This window comes from Polyodon spathula, chromosome 2, assembly GCF_017654505.1.
Source record: "Polyodon spathula isolate WHYD16114869_AA chromosome 2, ASM1765450v1, whole genome shotgun sequence".
NCBI classification, from domain to species: Eukaryota; Metazoa; Chordata; class Actinopteri; order Acipenseriformes; family Polyodontidae; genus Polyodon; species Polyodon spathula.
In genome coordinates, this window is record NC_054535.1 from 25,708,753 (window position 1) to 25,729,226 (window position 20,474).

The 20,474-nt window shown below is 40.7% G+C and overlaps 1 protein-coding gene across 2 annotated transcripts in view; it reads right to left on the reverse strand.

Annotated features, from left to right (window-relative positions):
• Positions 1–1,035: 1,035 nt before the first annotated feature.
• The window catches only part of pik3c3 (phosphatidylinositol 3-kinase, catalytic subunit type 3), a 35,578-nt gene continuing 16,139 nt past the window's right edge, over positions 1,036–20,474 (reverse strand). For both annotated transcript variants that reach the window (XM_041218689.1, XM_041218679.1), the window contains 16 exons: positions 20,131–20,316; positions 19,756–19,904; positions 19,415–19,505; positions 17,870–17,937; positions 17,345–17,450; positions 12,833–12,949; positions 12,226–12,357; positions 11,761–11,889; positions 11,421–11,490; positions 10,404–10,468; positions 9,436–9,520; positions 7,363–7,437; positions 5,479–5,647; positions 4,381–4,471; positions 1,941–2,066; positions 1,036–1,507 (listed from right to left, as the gene is read on the reverse strand). In XM_041218689.1, the coding sequence (XP_041074623.1) occupies positions 1,493–1,507; positions 1,941–2,066; positions 4,381–4,471; positions 5,479–5,647; positions 7,363–7,437; positions 9,436–9,520; positions 10,404–10,468; positions 11,421–11,490; positions 11,761–11,889; positions 12,226–12,357; positions 12,833–12,949; positions 17,345–17,450; positions 17,870–17,937; positions 19,415–19,505; positions 19,756–19,904; positions 20,131–20,316 (1,674 nt within the window). In that variant the 3' untranslated portion in view covers positions 1,036–1,492. The remainder of the gene's footprint in view (positions 1,508–1,940; positions 2,067–4,380; positions 4,472–5,478; positions 5,648–7,362; positions 7,438–9,435; positions 9,521–10,403; positions 10,469–11,420; positions 11,491–11,760; positions 11,890–12,225; positions 12,358–12,832; positions 12,950–17,344; positions 17,451–17,869; positions 17,938–19,414; positions 19,506–19,755; positions 19,905–20,130; positions 20,317–20,474) is intronic.

Here is a 20,474-nt window from a genome sequence, read left to right on the forward strand (position 1 = left end):
CAAACTACCATTCAGACCTTGTATCTAGAAATGTGTTATGAATAAGACTGTCATGTCCCCATTAGAACCAATTAGCAGCAACTGCACTTAGAATTTCATTGAGAGTGTAGATCTCACACTCAGAATATCAATGCCAAAGCATTCTGAACATTTAAACCACAAAACGTTCTATATTAAGTGCATTAATATCACGGTTTCATCTGATTGCTATTTAGATTTAATGACTTATGTTTGTAAGTGTTCATTGGCTGCCTCTAATCAAGTTGAGACTCTTTGTATGACAGTCTCACAAAGCAAAGTGTTCACAAGAAATAAGCTCTCAAATCGATTAGAGGTAGCCCCTGAAAATGTACAAATATACATTATAAATCAGTGATTTGCAGGATGCAGACTAACGTCTTGCATTCTCAAGATCCATGTTTTCAAGCGTGGTGTACATATGGTTTTCATATGCATCTCCACTGTACCTCCATTTCATTCCCTGCAAGGAATAATAAACAAACCAATAAAATTGAATACAAAACTAAAGCAGCACACAGCGTGCACAGTGCCATCCTGTATCTGATGGCTTATTGCTTCTGGTAAATATCTACTCCCATTTTCCTGCTATCATGGTAACAGCATAAACAGCAGTATGAGCGTGGAAGGTGAATGAGTGAAGCAGCTGCATATATAGCCATTCTTACAGCTGCTCAAAAGGTCAGTGGATAATTAACACAGGAAATTGGAATGCTGTACTCATTTATGGCTAAGTGCCTCTATTATGTGCCGATGGGCTGTGTTGTGTATTTGTGAAATTAACTTCTGCATGTCTATTTTCTGTTCCTGTAAGAAGCCGAAGAACTACTGTTGACACCAGAATGCACCACTCCTCGCTCTCCACAATTAAACACTTTTGTAAAGTTAAAAAAGAGAAATGTCTAACCATACGACCGGGTTACAGAGTGTTGAACAATCCATGCTTTCGCTCTCTTCATTAATTTGTAAGTGAAAAAAAAAAACTGTAACAGACAAAGCATTTTTGATAGTGGTTATTTTCTACTGTTTATTTTGGCATTTTGAACATAGTAACCATATAGTGATCTTTTGCATTCAACATGATCTGATTTACTGTAAAACAAAACCTATAACGGAAAAAAATAAATCTAATAAAAAAGACATTACTGTGTTATAAAGTAATACATTATTGTGTTATTCTATACATATAAATCTTCAAATCTTGGCAACTCATACCACTACCTATTCCATTCCCCCAGTCCTTGTGTCAGGTCTGTGGCTGCTCCCAGTGTTTCCCTGCACAGTACGGCACAGACACCAGGCAGGAGGCACTCTCAGTGTGGGCAGCTACAAGAGAACAGCTCTGTATGGAAAACAGTTTAAATCAGAGGAGATCCCCCCTCCACATACACAGGCAATGCAGCTGCTGCTGCTACTGATGATGATTGATGACGATGATGTTCAGCAGGTCTGCGCTTGTCTCGGTCAGGCTTCTCTACCTCCTCCAGTACTGTTAAAAAAAAAAAAAAAAGCACTCCATTCATTCAACATTCAAACACATATTCTATCGGTGACAGAATTACACTCTCCCCTGCCCAGTGCTTGCAAATAGACTGGGTTATACTTTAACAGGCAGGGTTGACTGCACATACAAACAAATTAATAAAGAGAAGATGTTCTCCTACCCCAAGTGACAGAGTTGACTAGGTTATACTTTCTTATGGAGGCAGGGTTGACTGCACACATGAACTTATAATAATGTGGACACGTTCTCCTACCCCACATGCCTGTCTCAAATGTACGGTTATTAAATCAGACAGTGAACAGTACACACACACACACAATATATATATATATATATATATATATATATATTATATATATATATATATATATATATATAATCAAAGGACATGCTGGGCTGCTGGTACGAAGCAACCCACCTGTGCAAACTTGTGAATCTGCTCGACGACCGCGGCGAACAGCGCTCCCACACTCTCATCAATCAGGCTCTGCATGTAGTGCACCGCCTCCTCATCCGACAGGTCCAATCGGAACTTATCCTGCACCTGAGGGAGCAGAGCAAAAGCAATGACCAGCAGCCGATAGGCAGCTTGAGCTAGGGCTCGGAGTGCCACGCCCAGTGACAGCCGGACTGGTCACAGCCGCCTCTAGTGTCTATGTTTTTATTATGATGGCTCTCACTGGGTTATTACTTTAGGCTTTAACTTTTTAGTGTTAGAAAAAACAGTAGTCGATCTCTATCTACTTCACCTTAAAAAACAGCAGATGCCACAAAAGCGTGATGAACTATATACAGCTGATCTCCCTCCCCAACTCTCCCCAGGTCAGTGCAGCACTGCAGTCCATGTAATAGTGCCTTTACTGGATGAGTCACTTGGCACAGTACCGTACAGCATTTACTGAACACTGCCTTTCATTAAATGCCTTTGACTATAATCTTTGCAAAATGCATTTTATGTGTCAGTGTGACAGACACTGATTTATCTTACTGGTGTGTGGCCAGTCACAACTGAGACACATTGGTGTTTTGTTGCCTGGTACTGATGAGAACTCACAGTGTTAACTCTGGAAGCCGTAATAGTAGTACTATTTCATATTTTTCAGTTTTTTTGTTAAGCATATGGAAAACTACAAAGAATATGTAATTTAATATGTTAACGTAACATTATTTAGCAAGTTTCATTTGACTTTATTTTGAAATTAATTAATTATTTTGACCATAGCTGTATTCCTCCCCTAATCCATCTCTCTCACTTTCATTTCCCGCTCCAGACTTCTGTAGCTCCCTACTCTGTGCCACCCCACACTCTCAAACACATTCCTCATTTAGGGACGAGTGAGCAACTCTACTCCCCCATAAATCCCCCAGTGCTACAGGTGGCTAATGATTATCACTCTGCTCAGACACCAAAGCGCTTTCTCATTTCTAAAATATTGAGGACAGATTAATGGTGTAGCTCTGAGTTGATGGATTTCTTACTGAATATTCCTCATGACTGGTAGTCCAGGTGGGGGAGAGGGGAGCCTCACGACGGGTAGCCCAGGTGGGGCAGAGGGGAGCATCATGACTGGTAATCCAGGTGGAGGAGAGGGGAGCGTCATGACTGGTAGTCCAGGTGGAGGAAAGGGGAGCGTCATGACTGGTAGTCCAGGTGGGGGAGAGGAGAGCGTCATGACTGGTAGTCCAGGTGGAGGAGAGGGGAGCGTCATGACTGGTAGTCCAGGTGGGGGAGAGGGGAGCGTCATGACTGATAGCCCAGATGGGGGAAAGGGGAGCGTCATGACTGGTAGTCCAGGTGGAGGACAGGGGAGTGCGCTTTGGACTAAATCAGCCAAGACAGTCAAGAGGATTTTGTTACTTTCATAATAAACTACATACCTGTCTTTTAAACATTTCAGAATAATATCTGCATGTTATCAACAGGTTGTGTGTGTATGTTTTATATCGCAGTAGCACTGTATACACTGGTAATAGTATTATATGGTTGTTTTGACAGGGTAGTATAGAGAAGATGTGCAGGAGACAAGAGAGGCAACTAAAGGCAGCTCAGTGATAGTGTATTTAATCCTTTGTTTAGGTTGTTAGTCTTTTTGAACCTGGGAGAGATACAGCTTTGCATTACAGAATTCCTCTTCAGTTAAAAACAGTGGAAGAAAAAAAGCCTTATTTTCCCCAGCAGCAATATGATGATTCAATGGCAGTGCTTACTCTTCCCACTCCTCTCATGGGCCAGCATTTGTTTAAAGCCCTTCTTCCTTAATGCAATGCAAGCTGGCACAGCTCAGTAATCCTGCCTCCAGGTGCTGCCCTGTATTGGCTGTGGATATCCGGATTGCAAGCACTTTGAGCAACTGATTGACAACTGTCTGAATTTTGAAATGCAAAACAAACAATGTGAACTGCAAATGTACAGATGTTAACTTTATGGACATCCAAAAAGTTGCAGATTGTCCAAAAACCAACTAAGGTATATAAACAGGGACAGGGACAGGGACAGGGGCACCACCCCCGCATCTATGCATCGGTGATGTAAATAAGACTCCCATTGCACAGCAGTTTGATTCATTCCTGGTTTTACTAGGAATTTAATAAGACACACTTGAGCTTGTTATCTATACACTGGGGCTAATCAAGCTCATAATAAAACCTGGAATGGGTGAAACTGCTATACAATGTGAGTCCATCCATGATGTATGTGTGAAGTATGTATTTAGTTTTACACTGAGAAGATGAGCAAAGTGAGGTGGAGGATTCTGGTTCAATTGATGAGTCTGTTTTCCTTTGCCTCTGTGGATTTAATGGGCCCAGACTCAGAATTTACATAGACAAAAAAAATTACAAATCACAGGGTGACTAACCTTTTTGACGGTCTTGTCCGGCTCCAGTGCGATGTCAGGGATATTGGCGTCCACCATCAGAGAGAAGAGATTCAGAATGAGGTTGGAGTACCTTGAGACAGAAACATCCTCAGCTTGGACTGTGACACAAGAGGGAGTGCGAGTCTGTGTGAGTGAGTAAGTGGCACTGTTAATTACCAGCGCACGTGAGATAAGGCTGTGTTTCCTGAACTCCTTGTACTGTTTGCTGTGTGTGTGTGTGCCACTATGTTAATTACCTATGCAAGTGCAGTGTTTGTGAGTGTGTGTGTCACTGCTTTGTGAAATTCTAGTACAGCTCGACAGTGCTTGTGGGTTTGTCGATGTAGATATGTCTGTGATTTTTTTATTTTTTATTTTTAACCTGCGCTGGTGTAGGAACACTGTGTGTGTGGCAGTGGGCCAGTATATGTGTGTGTGCGTGTGTGTGTCTGTGGCAGTGTGTTATTTACCTGCGCAGGTGCAGGAACACGATGTAGCACTGCTTCCTGAACTCCTGGTACTGCTCACTCTGTGCGTGTCAGTGTGTTGGGGTGTGTGTTGGTGTCTGTGTTGATATGTCAGTGTGTGTGTTGTTGTGTTATTTACCTGCGCAGGAGCAGTAACATGATGTAGCACTGCTTCCTGAACTCCTGGTACTGCTCACTGTGTGTGTGTCAGTGTGTCGGGGTGTGTGTGTGTCTGTGGCAGCGTGTTATTTACCTGCGCAGGTGCAGGAACACGATGTAGCACTGCTTCCTGAACTCCTGGTACTGTTCACTCTGTGTGTGTCAGTGTGTCGGGGTGTGTGTGTGTGTGTGTGGCAGCGTGTTATTTACCTGCGCAGGTGCAGGAACACGATGTAGCACTGCTTCCTGAACTCCTGGTACTATTCACTCTGTGTGTGTCAGTGTGTCGGGGTGTGTGTGTGTATGTGTGTATGTCTGTGGCAGTGTGTTATTTATCTGCGCAGGTGCAGGAACACGATGTAGCACTGCTTCTTAAACTCCTGGTACTGCTCACTCTGTGTGTGTCAGTGTGTTGGGGTGTGTGTTGGTGTCTGTGTTGATAAGTCAGTGTGTGTGTTGTTGTGTTATTTACCTGCGCAGGTGCAGGAACGCAGTGTAGCACTGCTTCCTGAACTCCTGGTACTGCTCACTCTGCATGCCCCCCATCCCCTCCACCATCTCCTTGCTCAGCTTCATGGGGGGCGGCAAGGGCTTGGGGTCCCTTCCAAGAATGTATCCAAAATCAATGTGGAACAGCTTCCCTGGGAACAGCAGGGACACTCAGTCACACAGTATTTACAAAAACAGTTTTCTGTTTAACCACAATTCAGCCTCTTGCCCACATACCAGAACCAACACAACGAAGACAAGTGCAAAAGAGACAAGAGTTGTATATTTATTAATGATTAATTTGTTTAATTCCTGTTACTAGCCTTCACAAGTGACTACACAGAAACATAAATATGCAGACAGAGCAGACTAAAAACAGTAAAGAGCAGTCCAATACAAAATGCTTCCTGTATTGCTGCACGAAATGATCATTCAATTATTTGGAGTGATCTCTCCCCAGAAATTCTGTGACGGCAATCAGATGAGGGTCACTGGTGTTGACTGGGCTAATTTACCATTGTAAATGAAACAAGTGCTGCTTGGACTTGGGATGACAGCTGCTTTTTTACTGGGGAGTGCAGCAATCTACACAAACCCATGCAGCTGCTTCTTCAGGTGGTTCTTTTAGAATGGTAAAGTATCCCAATTAACACCAATGATCCTCACTGCGGAGCGCTCAATCCAAATAGTAGGATCATCGGTGAGAGAGAGAGCACGAGAGAGAGAGCGCGAGAGCGAGCGAGCGAGAGAGCGAAAGAGAGAGAGAAAGAGAGAGACATTGGGATATAGAAACAAAATCCCTAAAGAAACTGGATTGTTATCGGGCCCTAAAAATAAACTATACCCTAGCAGGGTATCTCTCCACTGTCAGAGATACAAAGCAGCGACAGATCCTGACCAAGTGCAGGATTAGTGACAACAACCTGCTATAGAAAAAGGCAGGACACAGGCAAACCTGGCTGCCCAGAGGGAACGGGCTCTGTGGTCACTGTGAGACAGTTGAGGTCGAGACAAAGATGCACTTTCTCCTACACTGCAAGAAATACAACCAAACAAGGGAAGTACTCTTTAATACAATATTAAATGTCCATCCACTTTTTCCAAACATGGCGGACCAAGAAAAACTGGGTGTACTCCTAGGGGAGGGACCAATACGTCAATAAGTAGCCACCTGCCACAACCAAAGGGGCACACAGTGTATTACTTGTTGCCACTGTTTTGTTTATTTTGTATTTATTTTATATATATATAATTATTTTAATTATTTTCTTTGGCTTATTATTATTTTATTTTGTTCTTTAATTTGTTTCCAACCTGCCCTTAATCTTCTAATTTGTTTGTTTTATTGTATTTTATAAATCAGTTTGATGCAATGTACATGTATGCATGCATAATTGGTTTGGCAACACTTGCTATTGTAAGTCATGCTAATAAAGCACTACTGAATTGAATTGAGATAGAGAGGAGAGGAAAGCGAGAGGAGAGAGGAGACCAGCAGACGCATTAGAAGACATTTTGTTCTCTCAGACATCTGTTGCCAAAAAGGAGAAATAGACTTGCTTATTCCAGCAGCATGTATCTATACTGCCCCCTGCTGTACGACAGTACAAAACATAACTTGTGGTGTGGTGGCAGAGATGGAAATAAGACTATGATTTAATAGCAGTTTGAGCCATTCCAGGTCTTATTGTGAGCTTGTATATCCATGCTGAACAGTGTATAGGACTCAGTGTATAAGCTTGTGTATGTCTTTTTCAGCTCATGGCAAAACCTGGAATGGATCAAACTGCTTTGCAATGGGAGTCTTATCACAACGGTGGTGGTGGTTTGTTGTTTCGTTTGTGCTGTCCAGTTCAGTTTGCCTCACCTGTCTTGGTCAGCAGCAGGTTATCTAGGTGTCTGTCTCCAACTCCCAGTATATAGGTGATGACACAGTAACCAGCTGTGAGATTATACAACATCAGCATTATCATTATGATTACCATCATCATCATTATTATCATCAATTCTATTAGGTGGAGAGCACACATTAGTAGGAACAAAATAGCTTTTATAAATGAATTATATATACAGTACCAGTCAAAAGTTTGAGTACACTTACTGGACACTAGGTTTTTTTTCATAATTGACAATGTTTTACATCATATATATTTCTGTAAATACTTGAAAATGAAAAAACATGTTACAATATACAAAACAAAACATAAGGAATATCAAAGCAATGTTCAAGAAAACTGAAAATTGTCTCTAAACCTTGGATTCCTCAAAATAGCCACCCTTTGCCTTATTAACAGCCTCACAAACTTGAGACATTCGGTTAACATGTTTCAGCAGGAAATCACCCGACATGTCTTCCCAGCTCTTCTGCAGCAATTCCCAGAGATGTAGGGCACTTGTTGGTAGCTTTGCTTTGACTCTTCTGTCCAGTTCGTCCCATACAAGTTATATGGTATTGAGGTGTGATGACTGGGCAGGCCAGGCCATTAGATTGAGTTGTCCTTCACTTTCCTTCTTTGCCAGATAGTTCTTGTACAACTTTGAGGTGTGTTTCGCGTCATTATCTTGCTGAAGAATGAAGGGCTGCCCAAGTAGGCGTAATCCTGATGGAATGGCATGCCTCTGAAGTATGCTATGATAGCCATACAGGTTGAGCTTGCATTGGACTTGGTAAAGATCACCAACTCTGTCACCAGCAACCCCAGACCATGACACTGCCTCCTCCATGCTTGACAGTGGGAACCACATATGCAGAACCCACCCGCTCACCCTCTCTGTGTCTTACAAATACTCGGTAGTTGGACCCAAATATTTCAAATTTTGACTCATCGGTCCACTTGACCGACTTCCACTCATCAAACGTCTAGTTTCTGTGTTTTTTGACCCAGGCAAGTCTCTTCCTCTTACTCTGCACTCTTAACAACGGTTTCTTTGCAGCAATTCTTCCAGTTAGGCCATCTTCACGCAATCTCCTCTGAACAGTTGATGTTGAAACATCTGTACTTCTAGTACCATTTAGCTGAGCTTGTATTTCAGGGGCAGTTCATCGCCAGTTTCGCAGACTTGTGACTCAAATGAACTTATTCTCTGATTCTGAGGTCAACCTTGGCCTGCCTGACCTTGTTCAGTCCTCATGAGTGCCAGTTTCTTCAAATAGTTTGATGGTCTTGGCCACAGTAGTTACAGACACTTGCAAAGTTCTTGCAATTTGTCTTAAAGATTGACCTTTATTTCTTAAAGTAATTACAGACTGTCTTTTTTCTTTGCTTAACTGAGCGTATTTTGCCATTTTCTGCTCCCTTACATTCAGGAATGACAAACTTGTGCTTATGCTACCTATATTTATAGTAATCATGGACCCTCACCTGTTAACAACAATTGGTGATAAAAGGTTAATTAGGTAACATGCTAGTTAACTCAGAGAACATCTAACAAAGACACTTTTATACTTAGGCCAGTGTTATAACACCATGTTATACACATTTCAGACTTTTAACTGACTTGGGCTTCAGACTGAAATCCCCTTGCTTTGGGTGACCATTTCATTGAATTTGACAAGATTTACATTTTCATTTAAAAATTAAATTTCTGAATGCAATTCACTTATGATTATCAGATTATATAAGTACATACGTATCATATAATGAAATATTAAGTGTTTATAGACAAGTTTATACAGTTAAAAGCATAGATAATCATGAAAAACCTTGTTTCAAGCAGGTGTACTCCAACTTTTGACTGGTACTGTGTGTGTACACACACACACACACACACACACACACACACACAGCTAACAGATCACTGCTCATCCCTCTAGGCTATAATATTGTAGTGGCAGGCACACACTCATTTCTGGGTGTTAGCAAGTCACATTCCTCTCTCTGGGATGTGTGAGCTGCATGAATCACACCTACATATTGTACTGTGGAACGACGAGTCTCACCACAGCTCTTGACGTAGGTGTCCATAACCTCAGTGCTGATGCCGTACGGACCCTTATCACTGGGAGCATGCTTCCGAAAGAAGTTCTGCAGAAAAAAAATCAGGCAGAGGACAGTCAGGAGGGGGGCCAGGCAGGGAGACAGGGGGGCGAGGGTCAGGTCTTTCAACTGGGGTCATGCTGGGGGAGTGCAGGGACTCCAAAACCTTGCCTAGACTTTCTGCCGGCTTGTTTTACACAGGGAACTTCACCGTTATATTATATTAGACTAGGCACCCAGTCTTGGTTTTCTGAACTCCTCTGGTTTAGGTACATTATTTTACCAAAGACAGGCATGGAAAGTTATTTATTAACTTTTTATAAACAAAACCAAAAAAGGCTTCCAAGGCTGGTGCAAAGGAAAGCAGTTGCAGTTGTATTAAACACTCCTGCGATCACTCTAACCCTGGATTATGAAAACAGAATTTTCAGAACATCAAACAAATTAAATCTCTTAAGAACATGAACACACACACACACACACACACACACACGCATGCATGCAAGATCACAACTCTTGAATGTACATGTGTGTTAGAAGGTTCTGTAGTCCTCACAAGCACACAAACCGACAGAAAGAACAAAGACATGGCTGAGTCCTCTACATTTCTGTGTGAGATTTACAAGGTTTTAAATGCATTTTAATGCAGACATTTTACGTTGTTCTAGATTTTTTTGTAGGTTAGTTATACTGGTGTACAGTACCATTATAAAAGTTAATCATAGTATTTTTGCAGCTTTTCCCATGGTTGCACTATGCACTTACCATAATTTGCCATGTCTATTAATATGCTTCACCATACCTTGCTATTCTTTACTATGCTTACATATGCTTTATCGTGCTTTTGCTATGCTTTATTACACTGCTTTGTTTTTTTGACCGAAAAAAACAAAAAACAATGGTGTCTGAATAGAGGACACTGAGCACACACCTGTATACTCCCCTCAGTGCCCAGAACCTCAGCCACAGGAACTGACTGGATGAATTGCATGAATCCTGAAACAGGAGGGCAGGACGTTATCAAACACACTGACAACAAACACAAAGCATCCTGCAGGTTGTACGGGGGATATCTGGACCTGTTCACTACCACACCCAGCCTCAATCAGAATACAAAAACAGGACCCAATAATCCTTTCGGCTAATTCTTCAATATATACATTTCTGTTTTCTCCACAAGTGACTCTTGCTTCCCTTCTTGGGAAATCCATTGCCTTTATTAGCTTAGTGAAGCTCTATGGTCCCCTCTACAGTAGACCAATGCTTTACTGCTCTGTGCTTGGTGCTCCTCTCCTCTACAGACAACCTGTGCTTTACTGCTCTGTGTGTGATGCTCCTCCCCTGTACAGCAGACCAGTGCTTCACTGCTCTGAGCTTGGTGCTCCTCCCTTCTATAGCAGACTAGTGCTTCACTGCTCTGAGCTTGGTGCTCCTCCCTTCTATAGCAGACCAGTGCTTCACTGCTCTGAGCTTGGTGCTCCTCCCTTCTATAGCAGACCAGTGCTTTACTGCTCTGAGCTTGGTGCTCCTCCCTTCTATAGCAGACCAGTGCTTTACTGCTCTGAGCTTGGTGCTCCTCCCTTCTATAGCAGACTAGTGCTTCACTGCTCTGAGCTTGGTGCTCCTCCCTTCTATAGCAGACCAGTGCTTCACTGCTCTGAGCTTGGTGCTCCTCCTTTCTATAGCAGACCAGTGCTTCACCGCTCTGAGCTTGGTGCTCCTCCCTTCTGTAGCAGACCAGTGCTTCACCGCTCTGAGCTTGGTGCTCCTCCCTTCTATAGCAGACCAGTGCTTCACTGTTCTGAGCTTGGCGCTCCTGTCCTCTATAGTAGACCTGTGCTTTACTGCTCTGAGCTTGGCGCGTGTCCCCTCTATAGCAAATATGTGCTTTACTGCTCTGTGCTCCTCCCCTCTATAGCAGACCTGGGCTTTACTCCTCAGTGCTTACCGTGCTTGGTGCTCGTCGCCAGAACTTTGTACGGGGTCAGTTTCAGGTCCAAGTTTTCCTTCCTCAGGAGCTAAAAAATAGCAACAGGAATAGTAAGTCAGGTGGCAGACATGGGCTGTTTCCATCTTCTACAAATATATTAATACAAGATATGCAACTCGGCACTTTCCTTATAAGGACACCCCAATTACAGCGACCTCATTTGTGAAGGTCTTGGTGAAAGAGTTTTTGTTCCAGTTGTGTCCTCTGTATGTCAGCCGTCAATGCGCTGAAAAGGAGTATAGAACCCCTTCCTTGTCCATGAAAGAGATTATACCTAAGACCCCCTCCCCCTCCTCACCTTGTCCATGAGAGAGATGATCTGCAGGATGAGCTGGTCCTGTCGCAGGTCGTCTCCGTGTTTGAAGATCACCGGGTAGCGACTCCCATCCTCTGCCTTGAAAATCAGCTTTGCAGGCATCAGAGCACTCTGCCGGGGGATAGTGAGACAAAAAGAGTGAGAGGGGGAGAGAGAAGAACAGGACAGGCCTTGGAGAAATGTTTCACTGGAGGACAATGAACTCTGGCAGGATGAGGTGCACAGACAATCTCTACTGTTCATAGGCTGCTGTAAAACTACAACACTCACTCTTCATCAAGATACAAAAACAGGAAAACTACATTCTAACAAGACTCAGCATTTTTATAGATATCTGTTAATATATACATTTCAAATCTCATTTTCCACAAAGGTTTCTTGTTTCATTCTCCCTCCTTTCCCAGTTCAGGAGCCTTGGCCCCCAGCCCTCCTCTGTGCGCAGTTCACCTTGAAGAGCGTGGCTTTCTCTGGGATTATTCCTCTGATGCGGACCTGAGGCTCGAGCGGGAGGGGGATGGGTTCGATCTCAGACAGATTCACCTTCTCATTGTCAGCCAGCAGAGCCTGCAGCCTCTCCGTCTGAAACAGTAGGGGGTGCTACCATTAGGGAATAACTCAGGTTTTTCCCCATGGTTATACTATGGATTTACTGTTGTTTACCATGCTTTATTATTCAATTCATTCAAATACCCAAAGTGAAACTGAAGTCATTTTCTAAGCAGTGATAACACCTGCACCTTGAGATAGTATGGGCCTTATTATCCATTTTCCTGCACATGACTATTTAATTTAGTAATTTCAATCAATGATGCTATAATCATGCTTTCTGGAATTAAAACCTGTTTCATGGTTTACTTTTACTCTTAAAATAAAGATTTAGTTAAATTATGAAACATGTTTAATACCACATGCAGCCAAGACTGGGCTAGTAAACTTAAAAAAAGGAGTATTTTTAACACAGTCTTCTAATGAAAAGTAGAGAAACCAGGTCCCTAGCACACACTCATTCTAACCACGCAGCGTGTCAATCCCTGTAAGCCTGCAGTCTCCTCACCTTCTTTTTGCGGTTTCCGCTCTCTCTCTGCACGGCCTTCATCAGCTGCACCAGCCGGTCCACGAAGGTCTGCTGAGCGGCCAGGAGGGAGCGCATCACTCGCACACTCTTGTCACCCTGTCGGCAAACGAAACAGAGCCATGACAGCACTGTCAGAACGATACCAATGAACACACAGTCTGCACAGGAACCGCGAACAAACAGCAACTTCTGATTCTGCACACTATTTGAGATATCTGCACACCCTATATGTTTGAAACTGGGGACAGGCTTTGAGCAGAGGGTAACAGTGCCCTTATAAATGTTTACCACAGTATTTTTGCACTTTTATGATGCGTCATGTTATGCATTTACCATAGTTTACTCTGGTTTGCCATGTTTTTTAATATGCCTTGCCATACCTTCTTTACAATGCTTACCTATGCTTTACCACACTTGGCTACCTTTACTGTGGGAAACATTTTGAAGGGTGGTGAGGGTATGGAATGGGTTACCTAAGCGTGCTGTTGATGGTGAACCATAGGGATCTTTTAAGAGTTTACTTGACAAGGTTGTGAGATTAATCAGCTACTAGAAACTGGATGAGCACAGATTTGTTGAAAGGACTCATCTATATATTTTTTTTGTAATGTTCCTTAATGTTCTTATATAGGAATAACTATATCTTAGTTTTTGGAATCTGTAAAGACACACGTTTTTAAATTATATGTAATATATGGTCACTGTCATGATGTTGTTATGACTGATGTAACGGATGAATGTTGCATCTCATTAACTGTGAGTAAACTGAAATAAATGGATCTTCCAATGTAAATATATATATATATATATATAATTTATTATATATTATATATATAATATTAAATTAAAACAAAAAAATTCTTTAAGGTTGTTCCAACCTGTCTTTTACATCTTCTAATTTATTAAAATAACATAAAATATTTATAAATAAGTTAGTTATATATATATATATATATATATATATATATATATATATATATATACATGTACATACGTACGTATATATGACGAAACCGTTGTGAACGGTAACATTCAGTACGGTTGCCATGGTAGCTTAACTTGACTCTATCTCTCCATCGAAATTGAACGAACGAGATAGCTCCTCTGGTCGGAAAGCGAGAGGAGCGAGTAAAACCAGCAGAGTCTGTAGAAGAAATTTTGTTCTCTCAGACATCTGTGTATGAGGAGGCATAGACAAGAGGATATAATAAGCATATATATATATATATATATATATATATATATATATAATATATATATATAGTATAAAAGCATCTACCTCCCCAGTTTCGTAGATTAAAGGGATTACCACGAAATTAACTAAGGGCCAATGACTTGTTCATGTCTCTCTTTTTTTTGGAACAAATTTAAATGACGTGTTGCGTTCCCTGGGACACATATAATATATATATATATAATATATATCTATATATCGATATTATATATCTGTATAATATATAAAAATAATACAAGTAATACAAAAGAACTTATTTTTGAAAAAAACGCATGTCACTGCCAGTCATGGAAGTGAAAGTGAGAGTAGTCTCATTTGATCAGTTTCAGACACTTCTTATGAATGTGAATCATGTAGTGATGGATCTGACGTAGACAGAGAAAACAGGGATTGTCTCCCGTATCAATTCAAGCCGTATGCCTCCGAATCAGAAGGGTCAAACTCGGAGAGAGACACCAATGCGGACGGACCAGAGGGACAGTGATGTCCGCGGAGAATCAGTGTCTTGGCAACATGAAATGGTTAATAAAAACCCTTACTTTTAACACTGATTGATACTTAATAAAATTACCCATACTTGTATAGTTATGACAGTCCTTTAGTTAACAATACTGATACATGATTTATAACCGAATGCTGTGGATTGCTACTGGCATGTATGTAACATCTCTCTATATATACATATGTACAGTAGATTAATGATGTGCTCATTTTAGGTTTTTATGACTATTAACCATAATCATAATGCAGACATGCCAACAGCTATGATTTGGCAGTAGCAGCTACTATTTTGGAGGTTCTGCTATGGCGCTACATTGAAGGGTTATGTATAATACTACAATTTTAAATAAATAAATGATGGATACTCCCTTAAAGTTTAAGAAATATTATTTTAATACCATGTGTTTTTTTTTTTTTTTTTTTTTTTTTTTTTTAAATGAATGAATGGTTCTTAATACTGTATTTCACTGACAGTTTATTGTGGCATTGAATCCCCGGGCTGGGTTGCTTAGTAACTGGTTTAGAAACTGAAACTGCTGCACAAAACTCTAAACAGTTGTTTTTATATTACCAAAGTTATATATTACATCATTATAATGCACATTGTGCTTATAAAGACATTGTGCTTGCACTGTATTTTTTATTTTTTTTTTAAACTAAAACTAAAAACATATTACTATTAGTATACTGGTGGTGTTTAATGCAAAACCCTATAAACCCTCATTTTATACATTAATACAAAAATATCTGTACCTCTAAATAATAGTTGTATATCATGAGATTGGATGGGGCAGGATTTTTTTTTTGACAGGACAGGATGAGACAGGAATTAAAAAAAAAAAAAAAGTTACAGGACGGGACAGGACAGGAGAGGAGTAATTTGGACAGGACACGATGGGATAGGATTGGAAATGATGGCTTTTTCATAGGATGAGACAGGAATATTTGACAGGACAGGAAGGGACAGGACTGAAGTGTCATTCCTGTGTCACTCTCTACTTCAAACAACCTGCTGCTTACTTTTTAAATGCTGTTAGAATTTTAGACCGAAATAGGCATATTTTCTTATATATTATTGGATGGGACAAATAACATGACTACAAACATGTTGCACATATTGCCTTCATTACAGTATGCCAGATGCCCTTGGGTAACCAAGTTTTGGGACTGTTTGTAATCAATTTCCACATCTTGGCAAAGCTTGCCTTACACGTCCGTGAACAGATCTGTGAAATGTCTGCAAAATCCGAATTTTATTCAATAACCAACCTGCGAAAAATACGTAACTTTAACGCGATTTATGCAGACCCCTAGATATAGCTGTCAAAAGATTAAAAAAATCATAAATTGGATTTAATCTCACAATTACATATTTGTATCTTTTTTTTCTTAATCTCTGTTCGCACATTAAATTGATACAATTACTACATACATCTAATTTAAATGTGTTTTATTACTGATGCTATTATTATTATTATTATTATTATTATTATTATTATTATTATTATTATTATTATTATTATTATTATTAACTGTAAATAACATTGCTTAACATTTATTTATGTATTTATTTAACCAATAATTTACAAATTACAAATACAACCAACAGAATAAAATGTGCGGTTCAAGTCTGATCAGCAGCATGCAGAGATCAGAAATTGTGGACTGAAATAAATTATTATTTCCATACTACCTGCAAAAAAAAAAAAAGCAGCAACACGGACAACTAGGGGTGCGATAGCACCCCCTGGCTTTGCATGGCTTCCATAATATACAAGGGTTACAGTTTTGTTCAATGGCTTTCAGCGGCTTCAGAGTTGCTACGGCGTCAGTGAATTTAAGAAACATAAAATGGTTCCAGTTTTTCACAGTGGAAAATCCACACCGAACTGGATATTGTAACATATACTGTCTTTTCTCAAATTACTTTGTTTAATGCTGACATTAGGAGAACCATGCAGAATTGCACAAACTGCATTCTAGAAATGTATTCATTAAATTAGCGAAGTGCTCCCCCAGTGCTTTCTTCCACAGCAATATGTACAAATATAAAACATGTTACATTACAAACCGAAGCAATACATCTGCATTGTGAACATAAACAAAATGACAAAAAAAAAAAAAAAGACAAGCTTGCAGCCAAACAAACTTGGTCCCTTTGCTCGCAGAGAAGTGTTCACAGCCCCAGCACATTGATAAGTTGTTTCAAACAAAACGAACCAGACCGAGTCTGTTTGAAAGTGACCCATTGTGAATGGAAAAATACATTTCCTAATCATTAACACATAATTGCCAAGTTGTGTTGTTATTATTATTTTATTACTGACGTTTTATTTTTTACTGCCTGTTTTGTCACAACGTATAACATTTTTTAAAAATGTATGTTTATACACCATGCTTAGGGGGAGAGTAATGATTACATTAGTTGTAGTGATTGTGAGAGTAATGATTAGAAATGGAACCAGCAGAGCAGATTTGTGAACTTGTTGTTCTCCTAGTTTAAGTCTGTATTTCAAATAGCATGTTGATGCATAGTAGTTATGAGATGGGATGTTGGTGCAGTTCAGTTGTCCGTACCATGTGAAAGATTTCTGGGGGCACTAATATATATATATTATAGGGGGCCAATTCTAATGTTGCAGGCAAGTACCTGAGGAATGGAAAGAAGACTCCATTAATACAGGCTAATCAAGCCTCTATTAAAACCTGGAATGGGTGACACTGCTATGCAACAGGAGTCATATTTCTTGTTTTACCTTGAGCAGAGCCTGACTGAAGCGTCGCATGACATTCAGGTACATGTCGTGAGTCTTGGGGTCCCTCTGCTGGGTGTCCTGGTCCTCACACTCCACGATCACGTACCTGATAGGGACGGCAGCACCCACAACTTCAACATAGGCACTCACAATACCAACGTAAAACATACCTGAAGCACGCACACAAATGTTTCGGTTAGTGCCTCCTTCAGTGTGGTGGCATGGGTTGGAAATAAGACTCCCATTGCAATGCAGTTTAATTCATTCCTGGCTTCCCTGTGAGTTTAATAAGACACACCTGAGCTTGTTACCTATACTCTGTGGCTAATCAAGCTTCCATTAAATCCTGGAATGGGTGAAACTGCTATGCAATACAAGTCTGATTTCCATCCCTGCAATGGTTTTGGTGTTATTGGAGACACACAGGCTCAGGGGGGGAGCAGAGACTATTCTGCCTTCCTTTGGAGTTTTAAAAGGGAACCGACATTGACTTTTTTTTATTTGTTAATGTTACTTTCAACTTACCAGTACAGGTAGTTAGCCAGCATGGAGTTCTTACAAGCTCGGGAGATCAGGAAGGTGCACAGGTCTTGCTGTAAAACAGTAACAGGCAGACTTACTTTCTGCCTTATTATTATACAACAACCTCCATTGTTTTCTATGGAGGTCAGCTGTTCCGTTACCCCTCATGAATGGTACGCAAAATAAAGCACGGATGAGAGATGACACCAATTATTAGGGATGGAGATCGATATGAAAATTGTACATCGATATCGTGCACATATTCCAATATCGATAATATCGAAGTCTTCCAAAACATAGAACAATATAATAACACAACTGCAACATGAAACATGTAGACGTTAGCAGATCATTATATAAGAGCAGCAATAACTTACTTTTACTAAGCTTTGCTTCACAATATCCATGGAGAAAAAAAAAGGTCTTGTTATATTGTTTTATTATTCCACGCCATCATCCGCCACCTTAAAACAGAAATATTTCCGTACTTCACTGCGCAGACTAGGACTAGCCAATCTGGAAGTAATTGAATTTTCTCTGCATATAAATGCATGACACATCTAAAAATATTAAGTATGGTGTCATGCTGATTGCATTATTTTGAGATGTGTTTTGATGTTTTAAAAGTACATCTCACGTATAATACTGAAAGTTCATATTTTAAAAATACATTAATAACAGTGTAAGTAATCACATGAAAAAAAATGCAATGAACCACACTGACGCATACGTATATCTCAAAATAACCCCAATAGTGCTTAATTAATGCAGCATGCAAATAGCGTTTGGTACCTTGTGAGCACGTTCTGAATGAAGGAAAAAAAAAGATATATACATATCAAATTATTTAAGCAGATTTTCCTGTTTATTATTATTTTTGTGTTAAGTTTGTTTTTAATGTATCCCTTTAAAAAAGATGATCCTGTTTCTTAATTAGCTGATGCGCGCACTTTTTGAAAATAGGATATGGTTTCCGGTAAGGCAGCGGTGGGGAACCTATGTTCCTGGAGTGCTGGTGTCAATTACTTATTAGACCAAAAACAGGTAATAATTGGTCCAATCAAATAATTTAGGGCACAGTTTGAACAAAAGCCAGGGAGGACATCAACCCTCCAGGACCCGGATTCCCCACCTCTGTGGTAAGGGATTGGCTGGCGAGAGGAAACGGGAGAAGAAATGGGAGTAGAGCACACGAGAGAGGGTACACAGGTTTGGATTTGTTGTTTTTCTTGATTTATAGCTATTGAATGTTTGAAATACATTTGTTAATCGAGTTCTTAGAAAACGAAAAACACCAATCAATGGAATAAAATGGTTAAATAATACTATATGTGTGGTGTTTGCCTACGAGACTAACAATGAAAAATTATTATTGACATCATATCAAAATATCGATATTGGTGCCCTACAACCCCGATTAATTCTTATTACTGACACTTGTGGAACTGGTTCAAACCCTTCACCCAGCCTCCTTCCCCCACAGTCCATAGGCTCTAAGTGCTACCCCCAGCTCACAGCTCACGGACAGCGATGGTCCTGTCTGCTAACCTCTAAGCTGTCGCTGTCAGCTGAGTCCTTTCCTTTGGGTGTGGGGCCACTGGGGGGGGCAGATGGGGGCGGGATCGTCAGAATCTGGGAGCTGAAAAAAACAAACAAATATCAACAAGGATTCATTACCGTGCATTCGACAGGTCTGTGTCACCTCATAAAACACACACTCACTACCTCTCTCGCTCTCAAATTCAAATGGTATTTATTGGCATGACAAGTCACACAAGTATTGCCAAAGATAACGTAGTAAATTTACAGAAATATATTTATAACAAAACAACAGTATCTTTCCCTTCCCTCTGTGTCTGTCAGTCTCTCTCCCGCTCTCTCTCTCTCACCTCTCTGTGTCTGCCAGGTTGGATGCCACGCTCTCTGACATCCCCCCCTGGCTGTCCCTCTTGCTCCAGGGCTCCAGTCCGTTCTTGATGTCATTGAAGTTCTCATATTTCAAAGCCTGGACCAGCTGCAGCAGGTACATCAGCAGGTCCTAGGGACACACAACAGCAGGTATAGTCACTACAACTGAACACAACAGGGCTCTCTGACTGTCTGCATTAACATTTAAGAATTAAATGTCAAATACAGCAGCCACTACCTACGAGATAAGTTAGGTGTCCTGAGCACTTAATGATCAACATGGTCGATTCTCTACAGGTATTGAGCACTGCAGGGTTCTACACTGATTCTGAAGGGGTTCTGAAGGAGGTTCTTACCTCATCATCTGCCTGCTCCAGTCTGGCCACAGCGTAGCGCCTGACAGTGGGGTTGCTGAACTGGGAGGAGAGCAGCTCCAGGGAGTCCTCCACGTCCATGGGCTTCCACTTCCCCAGCAGCTCCAGAGCCTGCTTTGCCTCCTGGGGCAGAGCCCAGTTCACACACTTCAGGAACTTGGTGAGGGCCTATGAAGAGGGCACAGGCACTCCTTATTACAAATGCAGTAGAACTGTCCACAATACATATTTGCATTAGTAGAAAAAAATCTCAAATCTTTTTTTCTTTTTTCGAAGATTATTTATAATATTATGTCAATATGTAAAAATCAATGAAGTATTCTGTC